Below are 16,847 nucleotides of genomic sequence, written 5' to 3'. Positions count from 1 at the left end.
GAGAGTTGTGTGCCCTGGGACAGGGGAGCTCACATCAGAATGCAGTCCAGCTTCCTTTCCCGAGAACCGCCTCTCGTTATGGAAAGATTTACAACCTCGTGGCTGAGACAATCTAGTCCCGGAGATAACTGCTCTTTACAACGCCAGCCCCTATTGCCTGTAATCTAGTCCGGGGTGCCTGGAGGTGCCCGCCCGCTGCAACCCCTCCCCACAGCCCGCATGACTTGTAATGGCTGTACCCTGACTACTTTCCCAGGCCTGTAATCCCTACTCTCTCATGTCATCTTTGTCTTCTACCTGATATTAGGAGTTGGCTTCTGGAGAGAGGCAGAGCGGATTTTTGTGGCTGACCTGCTGCTCCCCCACGCTGCTGGCAGTATTGGAATAAACGCTCATATATGCTTCAACCCTGTCTCTGCTTCATTGGCTCAAGTAGTGACAGGCAGCCCGGACCCCTGGGTTGTCAGGTTTCACCTTCCCACATACCTTTCATCTGGCTGGTCCTGAGTTGTATTCTCTGTCAAATCAAATCAGGAGGCTTTGGCTAGAAACGAATGACAAAGATTTTTTTTTCCAAGGGATTTGCAAATAGGAAATACAACTAGGCCATGCCCAGAGTGTTCCAAAGAAGCAGTTCTGCCTGCTTAGCCTCCGGGTGGGTGTGAGAGGCTGATCTTCCAGAAGTCTGTGGTCTTCCTAGATAATAGATGTGGATGATCAGATTACCTGTGAGGTCCATAATCCGATCATAAATTCCTAACCCGGCAGGTCATGGTGAGTAGTCAAGCCCTAGGCCTATAACTTTTTAGTAAAAGGTTTATCTTGCCGTAAGCGATCCCATTGTTTCTGTGCATCTAGATTAACTCAACTTTGAAATAAACCGCAAGCACCCTTAAACCCGGCTGGTGTGGCTCAGTGGTTGAGCATTGACCTATGAACCAGAAGATCATGGTTTGATTCCTGGTTGGGACACGTGCAATGCTCCGGTTGCAGGCTCCGTCCCCAGTGTGGGGTGTGCAGGAGGCAGCCGATCCATGATTCTCTCTCATCATCGATGTTTCTATCTCTCCCTCTCTCTCTGAAATTAAAAAGAAGAGAGAAAGATAAAGAAAAGAGAGAGCACAGCATCTGTTTAACTATCCCGAAACCCACTCCCCACCCTGCTCTCTTCAACCTTCATGTATTCTTCCTTATGTTCCCGTCTTAATTCCAAATGCATATAAGAAATTGCAAACCTGTTGTTCTCCGGAGCATTGGAGACCTTGCGCCCACGCATCTGTTGTCAGTTTGCCTCAAATAAACCCTTACGACCATCCTCCACAGGTTTGGACATTTCTTACATCAACGTGGATGTCTGGTGGTGTGGACAAGAGAACATTCTTTCCTGATTCTCCCAAAGGTTGTCTATAGGATTTATGTATCTCTCCAGGCATTGATGTACAGCTGAGAAGTTCAAAAGTTTAAGTCCTCAGGCTCATTAAAGTACAATTAAATCTATTTCTCGTGCTTCAGTCCACTTGGTTTTGTGAACTTGACTATACAGATTCCATTTTCAGTCAGCTTAGCTGTACTGACTTGGTCTTGTTTTATTACTCACTCCTCACCTTTAATAATAAATTGGCAACCTACGAAGTAACATGTTTCTCTGAACCCTGTGAGCTGCTCTAGCAAATTAATCGAGCCCAAGGAGAGGGTTGTGGGAACCTCTAATATATAGAAGCTCAATGACAACCTGGAATATATTATTGATTTCAGAGAGGAAGGAAGAGGGAGAGAGAGAGAGAAACATCAATGATGAGAGAGACTCATGGATCGGCTGCCTCCTGCTCGCCCCCTAGTGGGGATCAAGCCTGCGACCCAGTGGGGGTGGGGGTAGTAGTCTTGTAGGAGAGCCCATAACCTGTGGGGTCTGACACTATCTCCAGGTACTATCTCCAGGTAGACAGTGTCTGAACTGAGTTAATTGCTTGGTTGAGTGGGGGAAAACACACCTTCGATGTCAGAATCAAAATACAGTACAGTGGGGCCTTGACTTACCAGTTTAATTCGTTCCGTGCCGGAGCTCGTAACTCAAATTACTCGTATGTCAAATCAAAAAGTGAACGAGTGAGACACGTGATGCTGGGCTGATGTTGTGGCGTTCACTGTGACGTTCGCTGCGCCAACTAGCGGTGGGGTATCTGAAGCTGGCTTGTAACCCGAATTTTAGCTCGCAACTCAAAGCAAAAAATTGACCGAGAGAGAGAGAGAGAGAGAGAGAGAGAGAGAGAGAGAGAGAGACAGACAGACAGACGGCTCATATCTTAAAAAACTCGTTAGTCGGGACACTCGTAAGTCAAGGCCCCACTGTACTCTAATTTTTTTTTAAATATATTTTATTGATTTTTTACAGAGAGGAAGGGAGAGAGTTGGAGAGTTAGAGACATCGATGAGAGCGAAACATCGACCAGCTGCCTCCTGCACACCTCCTACTGGGGATGTGCCCACAACCCAGGTACATGCCCCTGACCGGAACCGAACCCGGGACCCTTCAGTCCGCAGGCCGACACTCTATCCACTGAGCCAAACCGGTCAGGGCCTCTAATTTTTTTTTAAGTTGGTTTTAGAGAGATAGAGGAAGGGAGGGGGGAGAGAGAGAGAGATCAATGGGCTGCCTCCTGCATGCCCCTTGCTGGAGATGGAGCCTGCAACCGGACAAGTGCCCTGACCCCTGACGGAGAATCCAACCCGTGACCTTTGGTGCATGGGATGATGCGTAACCAACTGAGCCACACCAGCATAGTTACTTCTTACTCATAGTAGTAATACTGTTCCCATTTAATGAAACAATATCAATTTTCTTCGTTAAGTATTTTTCTTTTTAGTTGATTGGACTTATTTTTAAAAAATATATATTTTATTGATTTCTTTACAGAGAGGAAGGGAGAGGGATAGAGAGATAGAAACATCAATGATGAGAGAGAATCATGGATCGGCTGCCTCCTGCACACCCCCCACTGGGGATGTGCCTGCAACCAAGGTACATGCCCTTGACTGGAATCGAACCTGGGACCCTTCAGTCCTCAGGCTAATGCTCTATCCACTGAGCTAAACTGGCCAGGGCGTAAAGGATGCTGTAGACTGTGTCCTCCCCAAATTCATATTTTCAAACCTGACCCCCAGTGTGATGACATTAGGAGGTGTGGGGGGGGGTCTTTGGGAGGTGATTAGATCATGAGGTGGGAGCCTTATAACAGAGACCCCCCTTAGAGCCCCCTTGTCCCAGAACAAAAGACCGCTTCTACGAACCAGTAAGCAGGCCTTCGCCAGAAGCCAAATCTGCAGACGCCTTGACCGTGGACTCCCCAACACCCAGAACCATGAGGAAAAAGAAATGCTTTTTGTTTAGGTCACCCAGACGAAGGGCATGTTACCGACATAGCATCCCATAAACGCTCAGGTAGAAGAAAACACAACGCAACCAAACTGGTGGTAAGGACTGAGGCTTGGGAGCTGAGGGCCCGGACGAGAAGGTTCTAAGGCCTGTCCCAAGACAGGAAGCCGCTGAAGGTGGAAGAAATGGTGTCTGTTTGGTCGAAGGCCTGCCTCCCGAAGACCCAACAACAACCTTGTTGACATAACCCTGTGGATCAAAGTAATCCCTCGCTGCCCCAGGCCAGTTCCTGTGGTTCCTGGGAGGACAGGACATCATTCAGCGGATCCGGTAAATAAAAAAGGTCTGGTCCTTGGATGGGGAACTACATCCGGGAAGAGGCTGCCAAAAACGGCTCCTCCTGCCACCGCTCACCAACCAGGCTAGACCAGGTGCCGTGGCAGCAGCGGTGGCCTCATCAGAAGACCCCGCGGACCGGAGAGCCAGCGCCCAAATCATGGGCCCTGAGACAGAGCTGGACGCCAGTTCAGGTAGGAGGTGGCAGAGGCTGCCTCAGCCCCGAAGGTGCTGGGAGGAGAGGGGCAGAGCCCTGCTGAGGGTGCTGGGAGGTGAGGGCAGAGCACAGCTACCCTCCCTTTGGGCGGCCAGGGTTTGCAAACTGGGGATGGACTTCACGTTTGTTTCTTGTATCAACCAGCCTGGCAGAACAGAAGCTTCCCGTTAGCCTGTGTTGTGGTGACGAGCACACAGTGCAGAGAATGGATTGTTTATTATTAGGGTAACTCGAAACATCACTTTTTGAAGAGCCCCGGCTTTCGCTTCAGAGACAACGGCTCTTGCACTTGCTTCACTGATACGCGGACGGATTGGTTCACAGCTGCTTCTCCCTGTGCTGGGCTTGTGTTGGGAGGGAAGCACAGAGCAGGAATCCTCGGGGCAAAGGGGACCAGGCACTAAAGGAGTTCTCTGAGGTTCTGGTCTGATGTGGGGAGGGGGAGGGCCGCATGGTGCTCCCTGAGGGCCTCAGGCCCCACCCCAGACCCACCCTTCCAGAATGTGCGGGTGGACAAGATGCCGGGCCATCTGTGTGCACAGTAAAGACGGGAAGCTCCCAGGAAGTGGTCCCTGCTTCTGGGAGGCAACTGGCTGAGCAGGGGAAGCAGGATGTAAAGTCAGGTCTCTCTGAGGCTGAAGTCCAGGCCCTTAGACCCCACTCTTTCCATGTACGTGTGTCAGTGCCTGCGGGATGAATGAACACATGGTTCAACAGATGAATGAACAGAACCACATCTCTGTGCTAACACAACCTTTGGTCTTTGCCTTCCTTCTAGGTGGGAAGCCGGCCCACCAGCAGAAGGCCGTGCCTGCAGCTCACCAGCAGAAGGCCGTGCCCGCAGCTCACCTAACTTTCGTCATCGACTGTGCTAGTGGAAAGCAGCTCTCCCTGGCAGCACCCCTTGTGCCACTCCAAGGCCCCAGTCCTTACCTAGGACCTGTCACCCCTCCAATGAAGACCTATATCTTGTTCTGTGGGGACAGCCAGCCCCATCTGACTCAGGAGGCCATCCTGGGTGGGGGGCACATAGCCCAGGCCAGGGGCACCCTGCCACCCTGCAGAGAGACTGTGGCCCCAGCTTCCTCCCCACTCAGCCCACTATGCCCCCAGGGGGGCCCTGAGGCCAAGGGGAGCCCCTTAAAGACAATGCCTACAAGGTATTTGGCTTGGGAAACAGTCACAGGCTTGCTCAAAGCTTTCTCCTCCTGTGTCTGTGGGCAGGAAGATTAACTGGAACAGCCTGACCATGGGAAAAGGGGGTTGGCCCCTCAGTAGATGAGGGGATAAAAAAAAACACTGTGGTACATTTGCACCATGGAATGCTATGCAGCAGTAAAAAAAGGAGGATCTCGTGCCCTTTGAGACAGAATGGAGGGACCTGGGGAGTATTACGCTAAGCGAGATAAGCCAGTCAGAGAAAGACAAGTATCACATGATCTCACTCAGATGTGGACTCTAATGAACAAAATAAACTGATGAACAAAACAGATCCAGAGACGTAGAAGCATGGAAGGGACTGCGAAATTTCGGAGGGAAGGCAGGGGTGGGTAGGTGGATGGGAAGAGATCAACTAAAGAACTTGTATGTATATGTATAACCTTCGGACACAGACAATAGGGTGGTGAAGGCCTGGGGCGGGGGACTGGGTCAGTGGGGGAGCGAGGGGGACATATGTAATACTTTCAACATTAAAGATGTAATTAAAAAATAAACAAAAAGCGAGAAGGAGCGAGCACTGGAGCCATCCTCCCAGGGCCACCGGGCCGGCATCTTACCCCAGGGCAGACCAGAAAGGCGTCAGGACGCCCCAGCGCACACGCTGGCCGCTGTCGTCTTGGCTGGCGTACGAGTGTGTGGATCACCCAAGGGCAGGAGACCCAGCAGAACTTCGGTGGGATCCGGCAACCCGAGTGAATAAAGGGAACAAGAGGGAGCGGAAGTGTGCAAAAGGGAGGGGAGTATCATATTTGAACAAATAAAGTAAGATATTATTTATTTATTTATTTAAAAAATATATTTTATTGATTTTTTACAGAGAAGGGAGAGGGATAGAGAGTTAGAAACATCGATGAGAGAGAAACATCGATCAGCTGCCACCTGCATACCCCCTACTGGGGATGTGCCTGCAACCAAGGTACATGCCCTTGATCGGAATTGAACCTGGGACCCTTCAATCTGCAGGCTGATGCTCTATCCACTGAGCCAAACTGGTTAAGGCAAGATATTATTTATTGAGCATCTACTGCATACCAGGTTCATGCTGTCCCCCTAGAGGCACACAAAAAAGGGGGGCTTCTGCTCCATAGGGCAGTCAGGTTCCCCAGCAGGAAGTGTAGTGTGGTCACTGGTGTTTGTGAGGGTATATGTAGGTCTAAGAGGAAGTGTCTCAAGGCTCTCAGATTAAAATGGCTGAATGTTCATTTATTTATTCATTGACTGTTTTTACCAGGTTCCTACAAACATTAGTAGCTAACAGGTATTGACCATTTGCTCTGTGCCAGGGAAACAACATCCTCGTTGTGCCAGTATGGGGATGCACTATTTTGGTACCCATTTCACAGATTAGGGAACTGAGGCACAGAAAGGTTGAGGGACCCACTCAAGTCCCCATGGACTAGTATAGTTGGGATGAGAACCTGTGTTTCTCTCTCTCCCCCTCTCCCTTCCTCTGTCTCTAGAATCAACAATTAATAATAATAATAACCCCCAAATTATACCAAGTAAAAAAGAGAAAGCCTGGTGCTCAAGTTCTTGCTCCTAACCATAGAGTCAATGGTCTCTCATCCTAGTAAGGTCTCTTAGGCAGAGGGGATTCAGAGAGAACAGACTTAACCCTGTCTTGGAGCTCACAGCCTGGTGGGGAAGTCAAGAAAGGTGACTATTAATTGCCATAGCTTCTGATAAATGCAACAATAGGGCACACAGAATGCTGTTGGGGCTGGAGGAGGGTGCCCAGCTCACTTTGGGGGAGGAAATCAGGGAAGGCTTCCTGCAGGAAGTAACATCTAAGCTAAAATCTGACCAGTGAGTGAAACATACAAAGGCAAGGAGGCAGGGGTGGGGAGTGTTCCAGGAAGAATGACCTGGAACATACAATCAGTCTGGTTGGGGTATTCATTCATTCATTCACCAAGTATTTATTGGGCATCTACTGGGTGCCAGGCTCTCTGCTAGGAGCTGGGACGGAGCAGTGACAAAACAGATGGGGCCCCACCACAAAGGTGCTCCTTCTCCAGCAGAGAGGCCAGAGAAGTGGCAGGGGCCACATTATGTGGGGCCTTGCAGGTCACAGTGAGGTCTTTCGATTTTATTCTGAGATGGGACCACTGGAAATTGTGAGCAGAGTGACATGACCAGGCCTACCTTTTAAAAAATGTCCTCTAGCCCCACCAGTGTGGCTCAGTGGTTTAGCACCGACCCAGGAATCAAGAGGTTGCTGGTTCGATTACCTGTCAGGGCACATGCCCTGGTTGCAGGCTTGATCCCCAGTATCATGCAGGAGGCAGCCAATCTATGATGTTCCTCTTTCATCGATGTCTCTATCCCTTCCCCTTCCTCTGTTTCTAAAAATCAAAACATAGTTTAAAAATAAATAAATAAATAAATAAATAAATAAATAAATAAATAAATAAAAATTTCCTCTAGTTCTTGTACTGGGATCAGAAGCTTGAGGAAGCTGCCCCTTAATTCAGGCAAGGAGGGGATGGTTTGACCTAGAGAGGTGGTGACAGAATAATCTGGACAACATAGGTCCCTTCCTCTCTTCTCCTCGCTAAGAATCAGTGGGCTAAAATAAAAGAAAACAAAGCAAAACAAAAACAACAAAAAAGAATCACTGGGCTAGAAGACCCCAGAGACAACTGACCAAGGGAATTTGAGGAAAAGCGTGAAGCCTTTGGCTGCACATCTACCTTTTCACCAGCAGGTGTCGCCCTATCACCAGCCTGGAGGGCACCTGGCCTGCCTGGCTGGGGAAGGTGGGAACGTGCTGGGCAGGGAGCCCAGGGGACAGGGGCTCAGCGGGGGTCCATGTATTCGGAAGCCAGACTTTCATTCTAACCAATACCCCTTTCATCTGCAATAATGGCTGTTGATGTTTTTAGGTGCACCACCTGCCTCAGGTTCCTTTCACACCAGACCTGTGAGGTGGGTGCAATTTTTATTGCCATTATACAGATGAGGAAACTGAGGCCCAGAGAGAGGAAGTGATACGCCCGAGGTCACCGACTCAGACAGAGGCAGAGCCCAAATCCAAACCCCAGGCAATGTGACTACACACCTGTTGTCACAGCATCGTGACTCCATGCTATGCCGCAGGCACTCTGTCCACATTTGTTGAATGAGCGAATGAAGGAAGAATGAAGAATTTCCAAGGACCCAGCCTAGGGCCTGGCAGCATGTAGGGCGTGTCTGAGAGGCTGAACAGGTGAATGGGGCCCTCACTGAGATGGGGCACTTGGATGGAGAATAGCTCAGTTAGTCTCTTCATCACAGTCCTATGAGGTGCTATTCCATTTTACAGACGAGGAAACTGAGGCTCTGGTAGGTTAAGCAGCTGGTCACACAGCTAGTAAGTGGCAGAGTCAGGCTAGAAATGGAAGTAATTTGGACCTCAGAGCTTTAACAACAGACCATACTGTATGGACTTACCAAAAACCTGTTGAGGGAATGAGCCAATGAATAAATGATAGACTTTAGCCCGGCCGGTGTGGCTCAGTGGTTGAGTATCGACCTATGAACCAGGAGGTCACAGTTTGGTTCCCCATCAGGGCATGTGCCCAGGTTTGGGGCTCAATCCCCAATGTGGGGCGTGCAGGAGGCAGCTGGTCGGTGATTCTCTCTCATCATTGATGTTTCTATCTCTCTTTCCCTTTCTCTCTGAAATCATAAAAATATATTTAAAAAATAATAATAATAAATGATAGGCTTTATTGAACCCGTGAGTGAAAGGGTGAATAAGTGAATGTGTCCCTAGATTGGCATCCATGCTTAATTCAGGACCATGTCCCGTCAAAAATAAATAAATGAGGACATTTTATGTATGTATGTATGTAGAGAATGTTTATAAGAGTTTATTTGAGCCAAACTGATGGCATTGTCGAGAAGAAAGATCTCAAATGCTCCAATGAGATAATTTTATTTTTAAAAGTATGTTTTTACTGATTTATGGAGAGGGAGAGAGAGATAGAAACATTGATGAAAGAGAACAGTTGGTTGGCTGCCTCCTACATGCCCCCTACTAGGGATCAAACCTGAAACCTGGACATGTGCCCTGACCTGGAATCGAAATAAATGCCTGTTGCCTCTCACTTCGAAAGGCCTTTTTAGTTTTAAATTAGCAGTCCACGGTGCCTTAATGTGCCTGGGGCACTAGATGGTCAAGAATTGTGCGAGAAGGGAGGAAGGGAGGAAGGGAGGAAAGGGCAGGCCTACCTCTCCTCTCTGGCTCCCTGGGGCCAGCAGCCCCGCGTTTTGTCCTTGAGGGAGGCACCCAGAGGGCCCCCTCCCAGTCTAGTAGCCCCCAGGCTCTCCTGGAGGCTGTGCCTGGATGCAGGCCCTGGGGGACCGGCCTGGCTGGTGCTGGCAGTGAGCCCCAGGCCAGCTGTGCTGACAGTAAATAGCCCCCTCCCCCGCCCCTGCCCAGAGGCCCTGGCCTTGCTCCCCCATCCAGCCGGCTGACACCCAGCCCCTCAGGACCCTGCCGTGTCTGAGGGCAGAGCCAGTGGGGGTGGACTCTTTGATCTCCTTGTTCGGAAAACAACAATTTTAACAAGAGCTTAGCATTTATTGAGCTTATACTAAAACATCACCTCTCTCAGCTTCCTCACAGCTGCCCTGGGAGGTGCCATCTGATCTTTGTTTATGGCTGAGGGGACTAAGTCTTCGGAGGTTCCCTCCCCACCTCCACCCCTGCCCCCCCCCCCCCAGGCTCTACTGGGGGCCAGGGAACCTTTTAGCTCTGCCCTCACCTGCTTTTCCTGGAGAGAAGACCCAGGTACTAGGGCAGCATCTCTGACCTCCGCCCCACCCCCCACCACCACCCAGCCCATGTCTTGGTCCCGATGGCACCAGGGAGAGTGTGGAGAGTGTGCGTGAGGCTGGGGATATCGGGATCCAAATCTATATGAAATACCAGTATCTGAGCCCCACTGGGCATTTCAGTGCGTGGCATACGTGAGCTATGCCAAGCGCCAAAGCTTTTTTTTTTTTACCAAATGCCAAAGCTTTTACATGTGTGGACGAAAAGGGACCACATGCTAATCTGACTAACTCAGGAGAGGCCTGCATGGCGGCCTTGCAAACTCAAGAGACCTCAAGTAACCACAGAGGATGGTCTGAAATTAAAGCCTTTAATTAACAAGCAGTGTCTAGTGCAGTGATGGCGAACTCATTTTTTTTGGTTGATTTTTCTCTGTTAAATGGCATTTAAATATATAAAATAAATATCAAAAATACAAGTCTTTGTTTTACTATGGTTGCAAATATCAAAAAATTTCTATATGTGACACGGCACCAGAGTTAAGTTAGGGTTTTTCAAAATGCTGACACGCCGAGCTCAAAAGGTTCGCCATCGCTGTAGGGGTAGTCATGTCCTAGGCCAGTGTCTTCCCTGACAAAGGTCAATTTCGATCTTTCCTGAGCCTACTGTTACTTTGCATCTAAGATAACATACCTGTGGAATGTCAGGGCAGCTTGTAGCTTCCCCTTTTCCGGACCCCTCCAGAGCACAGCCCTGGCGGAGCCCACAGATTCCCTCCTTGTTATTGTTATTGTGTTAATTGTTGACTGTTAACTAGCTGATGCTCACCTGTGTACAAGAAGCATGTGTCTATCATTTTACTTTTTATCCAATCCCAGAGGTTTCCCTGATTTGCTTTCTCCCGCCTCCCTACTCTATCACCAGTGGATTTCATGTAACCCACTTACGTCTTCTCCTTTGATGGTTACGCATAAAACAAGATGAAAAACTGCCATTCTCCGGAGCACTATCTCAGTACCTTGGGATTCTGCATCCTGACAGTTGTCAACAGTTTGCCTTAAATAAACCAACAAAAATTCTTTACAGGTTTGAATGTTTGTTGTTGTTTTTTTTTTTACATTAACACATGCATTACAAAAACAATTCTAACAGGTAGACCCTTTTAGCACCATTTTATTTCAGCACAGAGAGGTTAAGGTACTTGCTCAAGATCACACAGTTCAGAAAAAGTAGAGCCAAAATTTGAACCCAGGTTTTGTGGCTCCAGAGTTTATGACTGACCCTCCACTCTTTACTGAAGCTTGTTAGCTTTTTTTATTTAACTAATATATTTTTAATGATTTCAGAGAGGAAGGGAGTGGGAGAGATACAAACATCAGTCATGAGAGAGAATCATTGATTGGCCACCTCCTGCACGCCCCCCACTAGGGATCAAGCCCGCAACCCCGGCATGTGCCCTTGACTAGAATCAAACCCAGGACCCTTCAGTCTGTAGGCCGACGCTCTATCCACTGATCCAAATGGGCTAGGGCTATTGGTTTTGTAGACGGAGAGGGAGAGAGAGAGAAACATCAGTCAGCTGTCTCCTGCATGCCCTCTACTGGGGATCAAGGCGGAAACTTGGGCACGTGCCTCAACCTGGAATCCCCTGATGACCCCTCAGTGCCTGGGACAACATTTGACCAACTGAGCCACACGGGCCAGGGCTGCAGAGGACTAGAGCCACAGCCAAGGATTCAAGTCCCAGCCATGCCACTTCCAAGCCGGTGACCTTGGGCCTGTCTGTTGCTTGTCCTCTTTGAACCTGCCTGTCCCCCTTGGTACCCACCTTGCAGGATTTTTGTGGGGATGAGCAGCGTGCTTGGCACACTCTGGGCTCTCAATGAATGGGGCTGCTATAATTATTCTGCACAGGGTGGGGGGCGGGGCGCAGGGCCCTCAGCCAGGCCTATATTTAGCCTGGAAAAGGTGGGGGGTCCTAGGAGACAAAGGGTTGCTGCCAGTCCCAGGCCTAGGGGGCGGAGCCGACGAAAGTGGGCAGCCTGCGTCCCCTCCTCCCCGCCCTCCTCTTCCATAGGGTCACCTTGGCTGGAAGGCTCCCTAGGCCTGGGCGTGTCCAGTCCCCAGCTGGCACTCCGTCCTCTGCACGACCCTCATCCCCCAACCGCAGTCTGGGGAGGGGGTGCCTGGGGGTTGGGGGTGGCAAGTATTCGGCCCCATTGGCCACGTGGAGAGCTGAATCCTCTTCCAGCCAGGGCTGCCGGCAACCCAGCTCACTCCAGCCCGGCCCAGGATGGGGGGGCTTCACTGGGGTCCCCACACCAAGGTGAGCCTGACCCTGCAGGTGGGAGCTGAGGAAAGGTGGGGGCTGGTCCGGCTCCTCCCCCAAACCTCGGGCTGATGAGTGTCGGGCTGCAAATAGCCCAGTGGAATCCGTGAGTCACCTCGGCTGGAAATACCACGCCCCCTCTCCCTCTCCCTCCCCTCCTCCTGCTAGCAGCTCCAGCTGCAGGGGGCCAGCGCCCAGCCGTGATTTCAGTATCACCTGGTAGGGTGTGGGGTGCGTGTGGGGGCAGGGGGTCTCTCCAGAGACCACCCAGACTCCTCAACTAGCCAACACCCCAGCCAGGTTTCAGCTCTGTGACCCTGGGCCAATCACTCAGCCTCTCTGATCCTCAGTGGCCATCTGGTACGAGATAGGCTTCAAGAAGGCAGGGACCCGGTGCAGCTGACCAGCCTTTGGTGTTCCTGCACCTGGGACTGTGCCTGGCCTGGGCAGCTGGTGCTGGCTGGCGGTTGGAAGAGAAGGCACTGCAAGGCTCTTCACAGACATAATTCCACATCCGGCCCGGGTGGGTCTGGAAGCCAAGGGAGGAGGCCAAAGGACACCCACATTTCTGTAAGCTCTTGAGCTTTGCGTGAGCCACTACCCCCACCCCAACATTTCAAGGGAGGCATGTCTGTTTCTCCTGGGGCTTCCCACCCCAGCTGCCTCCAAACCCACCCCAAATGTGAGAACTTCAGGCAGGTGGTCTCCAGACGTCTGGGATTCTGTCGTTTATTGTGTGCGCAGGGTACAATGCCAGGACCCTCCCATGCCCTTCTCCCCCCGAACTGTCCCCTAAGGACCCCAGAATGGCCGGCAAGAGGCCACCTACCCTGTGACGCACCCTCCCCTTACCCCGGGTTTTGTATGTGGAAACGGAGCCAGGGTCATGGCGGGCAGCTGAGGCTCCCCAAGATGAAGGCTGCCTAAGCCCCTCCCTGGCCTGGGGGACAGGAGGGAACTGGCTGGGGGCTTTCTCCAGCAGAAAGATGTGGGGACAGAGGCAAAGGCGGAGAGAGGCAGAGAGGGGGAACTACTTCCCGGTACCCAGAGGGGGGCACTTTGAGAGGAGCCTCGGACTTCCTGGGTTTATGTTCGTGAGCAGGTTGGGCAGCCACCTGCTCAGAGACTCAGCTTCCCCGCTGATGAATATGGAGATTGGATCTGACTTTAGAATGTTCTGAATTTGGACTCAACCAATGGTAATGCTTAGGATTCGAGGGGCGGCAGGTGTGTGTGTCCCCGAGCGGTGTACACACACCAAACCTATAGATTCATAGACTGAAGAGGGGGAAGGACTGGCCATGGCGAAGGTTGGCCAGACACTGGTCTGACCTTGAGACCCAAAGCCCCACCCACGGTCTCGCTCCCACATGGGTTCGGTGATCCCTCTGCATGGAGGCAGCCCCAGGAGCCGCGGCCTGGGGGCGGGGGGGGAGGACCAGCCGCACCCCTCAGCCTGGCCTGGCCTGGCCTGGGGACATGAGCAGGTAACAGATGGCAGGAGTTTCACACCGTTTGTCACGAACCAGCTGTATTGGAAAAACCCCATCTGTATACAAATGCCCTGGCACAGCTGGCTGGCTGGGCGCTCCAGGTGGGCAGGCAGCTGGTTTGGGGCTTAGAGAGTGGAAAGGGGAGGTTTCCATCATGGCTGTCTCCTGGCCTCCCTGTGCCCCGGGGACCTGCCTCTCCTGCTCCTCTTGCCAAGGGGGCCCCAGTGCTCTTCCCCGCCCCTGCCTGGCAGGCCTCCGTAGGGCAGCGGAGCTGCTGTCCGTCTGTCCTGCAGATTCTTTGCCCAGAGACCCTGCCTCTCTGCAGCTTCCTTCCCAACTGGGCTCTCTGGATCTCCCTTCCCCACCCCATCCCTTTGTTCTGCACTAAGTGAGGGGCCACATCTGGAAGGCAAGGGGGCCCCTGTCCTGTCCTGGGCAGAGCAGAAGGCCTCTGTTTGGGGGTGGGGTGACCCACCTGGGGTCTTGGGGGTGTCAGGGCTGGGACCCGGGCTGAGATGTCCTGGCAGCTGTTATGAGGGGTTAGGGAAAGTCTGGCAGGCCAGTGGCGCGGTAGGGGTGGGTAGGGGGAGTCGGGGTGGGGGGGGAGGGGGAGTTGGGGAGGGCAGGGGAAGGGCGGCCCTCAGATTTTGATCTCTGTCCGGAAGGTCTGCTGGACGTGCTCCGTGTGCGGGTGTCGCCGCGCCCGGATGGTGAGGCTGCCGTCCTCCCTCAGGGCCGAGGTCACGGAAGTGGGGTCCACGTCCTCGGGCAGCTGGCATTTGTGAGCGAAGGTGTTCATGACCGTGCCGTCAGCTGCCAGCTGCGGGGGAGAGCTGGGTCAGGGCTGGCTGCCCTGCACCCTGTCCGGCTCATGTCAAGCCCCAGCCCCTTCTCCCACGTCCACGTCCAGCGCGGCCTCGCGCTGAGGGGTCTGCTCTCAGGCTGGTGCAGGGTCTGCCCAGGATGACGGTGGCCACAGGCCCAGGGCTATGCAGGGACAGGTGCACAGGTGCTGAGGGTTCCAATGGGCAGGCAGGGGGCCTGGGAGGGGGTTCAGAAACAGGAGGCTTGGTGGCAGTCAGGGGTTCCTGGGCACCGAGGAGAAGGCGGCACAGGGCCGAGTCGGGGCCTCTGGACACCCAGCCCCACTGGGTCTCCACGGTCAGGCTGGGCCGGTGGCCCCTCCCCCACGGCTTGGTCAGCACACAGTGTCCAGAGGAGCCTGGTGTGGCTGAGTCACTGGCGGGAGTGGCAGGGCTGGCACATGCTGCCCACTGGTCCTGGTGCCCACAGTCCTTGGCTTCCCTGACAGGGTGCCCCGGCACCTAGCATCCTGCGCTCAGGGAGGGAGCCGGGCCCTGGGGGCTCTGGCAGAGCTGTGGGCAGCCCCTCTCCTTGATGGGGCACCTGTGGCTGTGGCCCACTGCGGGCAGCGTCCAGGTTCAGCTGGCGGCACACCCTCCTCCGAGGGCTAGTGACCCAGTGACCCTGAGAGCCGTAGGTAGAGGGAGTGTGGGGTTTGGAGTGTGGGATCCTGAATGGCAGGGACTCTAATTCGGGGGTCCCAGGTTGGAGGCTGGGCCTCTGGAGCCAGGAGGGAAGAGGGCTTGAGGGGTGTCATGTGGGGGAACTCTTCCCATAGCTGTCCAGGTGAGTCCCCAACGAACCTGTCCTCACTCAGCTGTCCTCACTCAGCCACCATCTCCCTCTCTCACCTCACAGCTCAGGTGCCCCCTGCCTGCATCCCTCCCCTCTCCCATTCCCCTGGGGCCCTCTCAGCTGCCCAGCTCTTGGAAAACGGATCTTGGGGCAGAGAGAGGCATAACAGGGATCTTGCAGTCCACTAGCTACAAAAGCAAGGTCTCCAATGTGCCCTGGGGACTTGGAGGGACATGGGATAGAGCCTGGGGTCCCAGGATGAGACATGGGAGTAGGGACACTGGGCAGAGGGTACAGGGGCAGAACCTGGGGTCCGGGCGGGCGGGCAGCTCACCTTCTCAGCGCGCACCTCGATGTGGTTGTTGGACGTGGTGACGATGATGTCCTCAGGGGAGAAGTCGCTCACGTCCACTGCGAACTCATAGGCATCGCCCAGTGTCTTGATGTTGCCCGGCCCCCCAGTGCGGGCTGTGGGGAGGGCTGCCGTGAGCCGAGCACAGAGCAGGCTTGCACCCAGAACTCAGGCTTCCGGCTCCTTCTCCTGGGGAGAGGGGAGGCCCCCCAGGCCTGACTTCCCTTTCAGCTATTGCTCCTAACCTCCCTGCCCACCCTCCTCACCTCTTGCAGCCTGCCTTTTCCATGGCGGGGCTGGAGCCTCGCCAGGCACAGGTGTGTGTGTGAGTGTGTGTGAGTGAGTGAGTGAGTGTGTGTGTGTGCGTGTGTGTGTGTGTGTGTGTGTAGCAAACCGCCCCACACCTAGAGTAGGGGATGCGTCCCCCCATCAACCTCATGCAGCCCCTCAGAGCTCCAGCTCCCTGCGTGGCCATCAACACCATAGCTGACCCCGGGCCACACCTGTTCCTTGAAGGCCTGCCTGTTCTCATGGCCACATCTGTCTCTGTGGCCACATCTGTCCTGGTGGCCACGTGCAGCTGCAGCCACAGCCACATCCAGAGGTGCCGGGAGCCGGGGTCCCCCCCGGGTGTCCCCCATCCCGCAGAGCCCCGAGCACTTGCCTGGGAAGGTCAGGGGCTCGGAGCGGGGCCGCATGAAGCTGCCAAAGTCCTCGGAAAACATGCTCAAGGCCTTCTCCATGGGTGGGTCCTGGGCTGGGAGGGCTCGGGCGGCTGAGGAGGCCGAGGCCGAGGAGGAGGAGGAGTGGAAGCTTCTCTCGGCTCTGAAGCTGGAGGAGGTCCGGTGGCTCATCCACAGCGGGCAGCCGGGCCCGGCCAGGCGGCAGGGTGGACGCAGGGGTGTGGGCGGCGGGCTCCGGGGGAGTGTGCCGGGCCCGGCTGCTGGCGCTTTATAAGGCCCGGCCGCCCGGGCGCAGGGCCAGCCCCTTGTCTACCGGCTAAATTTAGGCCTCGCCGTGGCCCAGAGGGGCTGGAAATCTTCTCCAGTGAGACGGTCCTGCTGACAGTCCAACACACGCAGGCCCGTGAGGCTGAGCTCATAGC

The 16,847-nt window shown here is 53.6% G+C and overlaps 2 protein-coding genes across 3 annotated transcripts; one reads left to right on the top strand and one right to left on the bottom strand.

Annotated features, from left to right (window-relative positions):
* The first annotated feature begins 3,213 nt into the window (after positions 1 to 3,213).
* SRARP (steroid receptor associated and regulated protein) lies at positions 3,214 to 5,445 on the top strand. The gene is made up of 4 exons (XM_059686250.1): positions 3,214 to 3,218; positions 3,266 to 3,290; positions 3,795 to 3,903; positions 4,705 to 5,445. Exons 1-4 carry the CDS (start codon positions 3,214 to 3,216, stop codon positions 5,157 to 5,159), a joined length of 594 nt encoding a protein of 197 aa, XP_059542233.1. The 3' UTR covers positions 5,160 to 5,445.
* Positions 5,446 to 12,943: 7,498 nt separating this feature from the next.
* Positions 12,944 to 16,700, bottom strand: HSPB7 (heat shock protein family B (small) member 7). Of its 2 annotated transcripts, none has more exons than XM_059691134.1 (3): positions 16,407 to 16,700; positions 15,725 to 15,870; positions 12,944 to 14,551 (listed from the first exon to the last, which is right to left on the bottom strand). In XM_059691134.1, exons 1-3 carry the CDS (start codon positions 16,594 to 16,596, stop codon positions 14,372 to 14,374), a joined length of 516 nt encoding a protein of 171 aa, XP_059547117.1. In that variant the 5' UTR covers positions 16,597 to 16,700; the 3' UTR covers positions 12,944 to 14,371. The 2 variants fall into 2 exon arrangements, with proteins under 2 accessions (XP_059547117.1, XP_059547118.1); XM_059691135.1 differs by having other exon boundaries at positions 15,725 to 15,858; positions 16,407 to 16,694.
* Between the last annotated feature and the right edge of the window lie 147 nt (positions 16,701 to 16,847).

This window comes from Myotis daubentonii, chromosome 3 (assembly GCF_963259705.1).
Source record: "Myotis daubentonii chromosome 3, mMyoDau2.1, whole genome shotgun sequence".
In the NCBI taxonomy this organism is placed as follows: domain Eukaryota; kingdom Metazoa; phylum Chordata; class Mammalia; order Chiroptera; family Vespertilionidae; genus Myotis; species Myotis daubentonii.
This window is presented reverse-complemented; position numbering and strand designations above follow the sequence as displayed.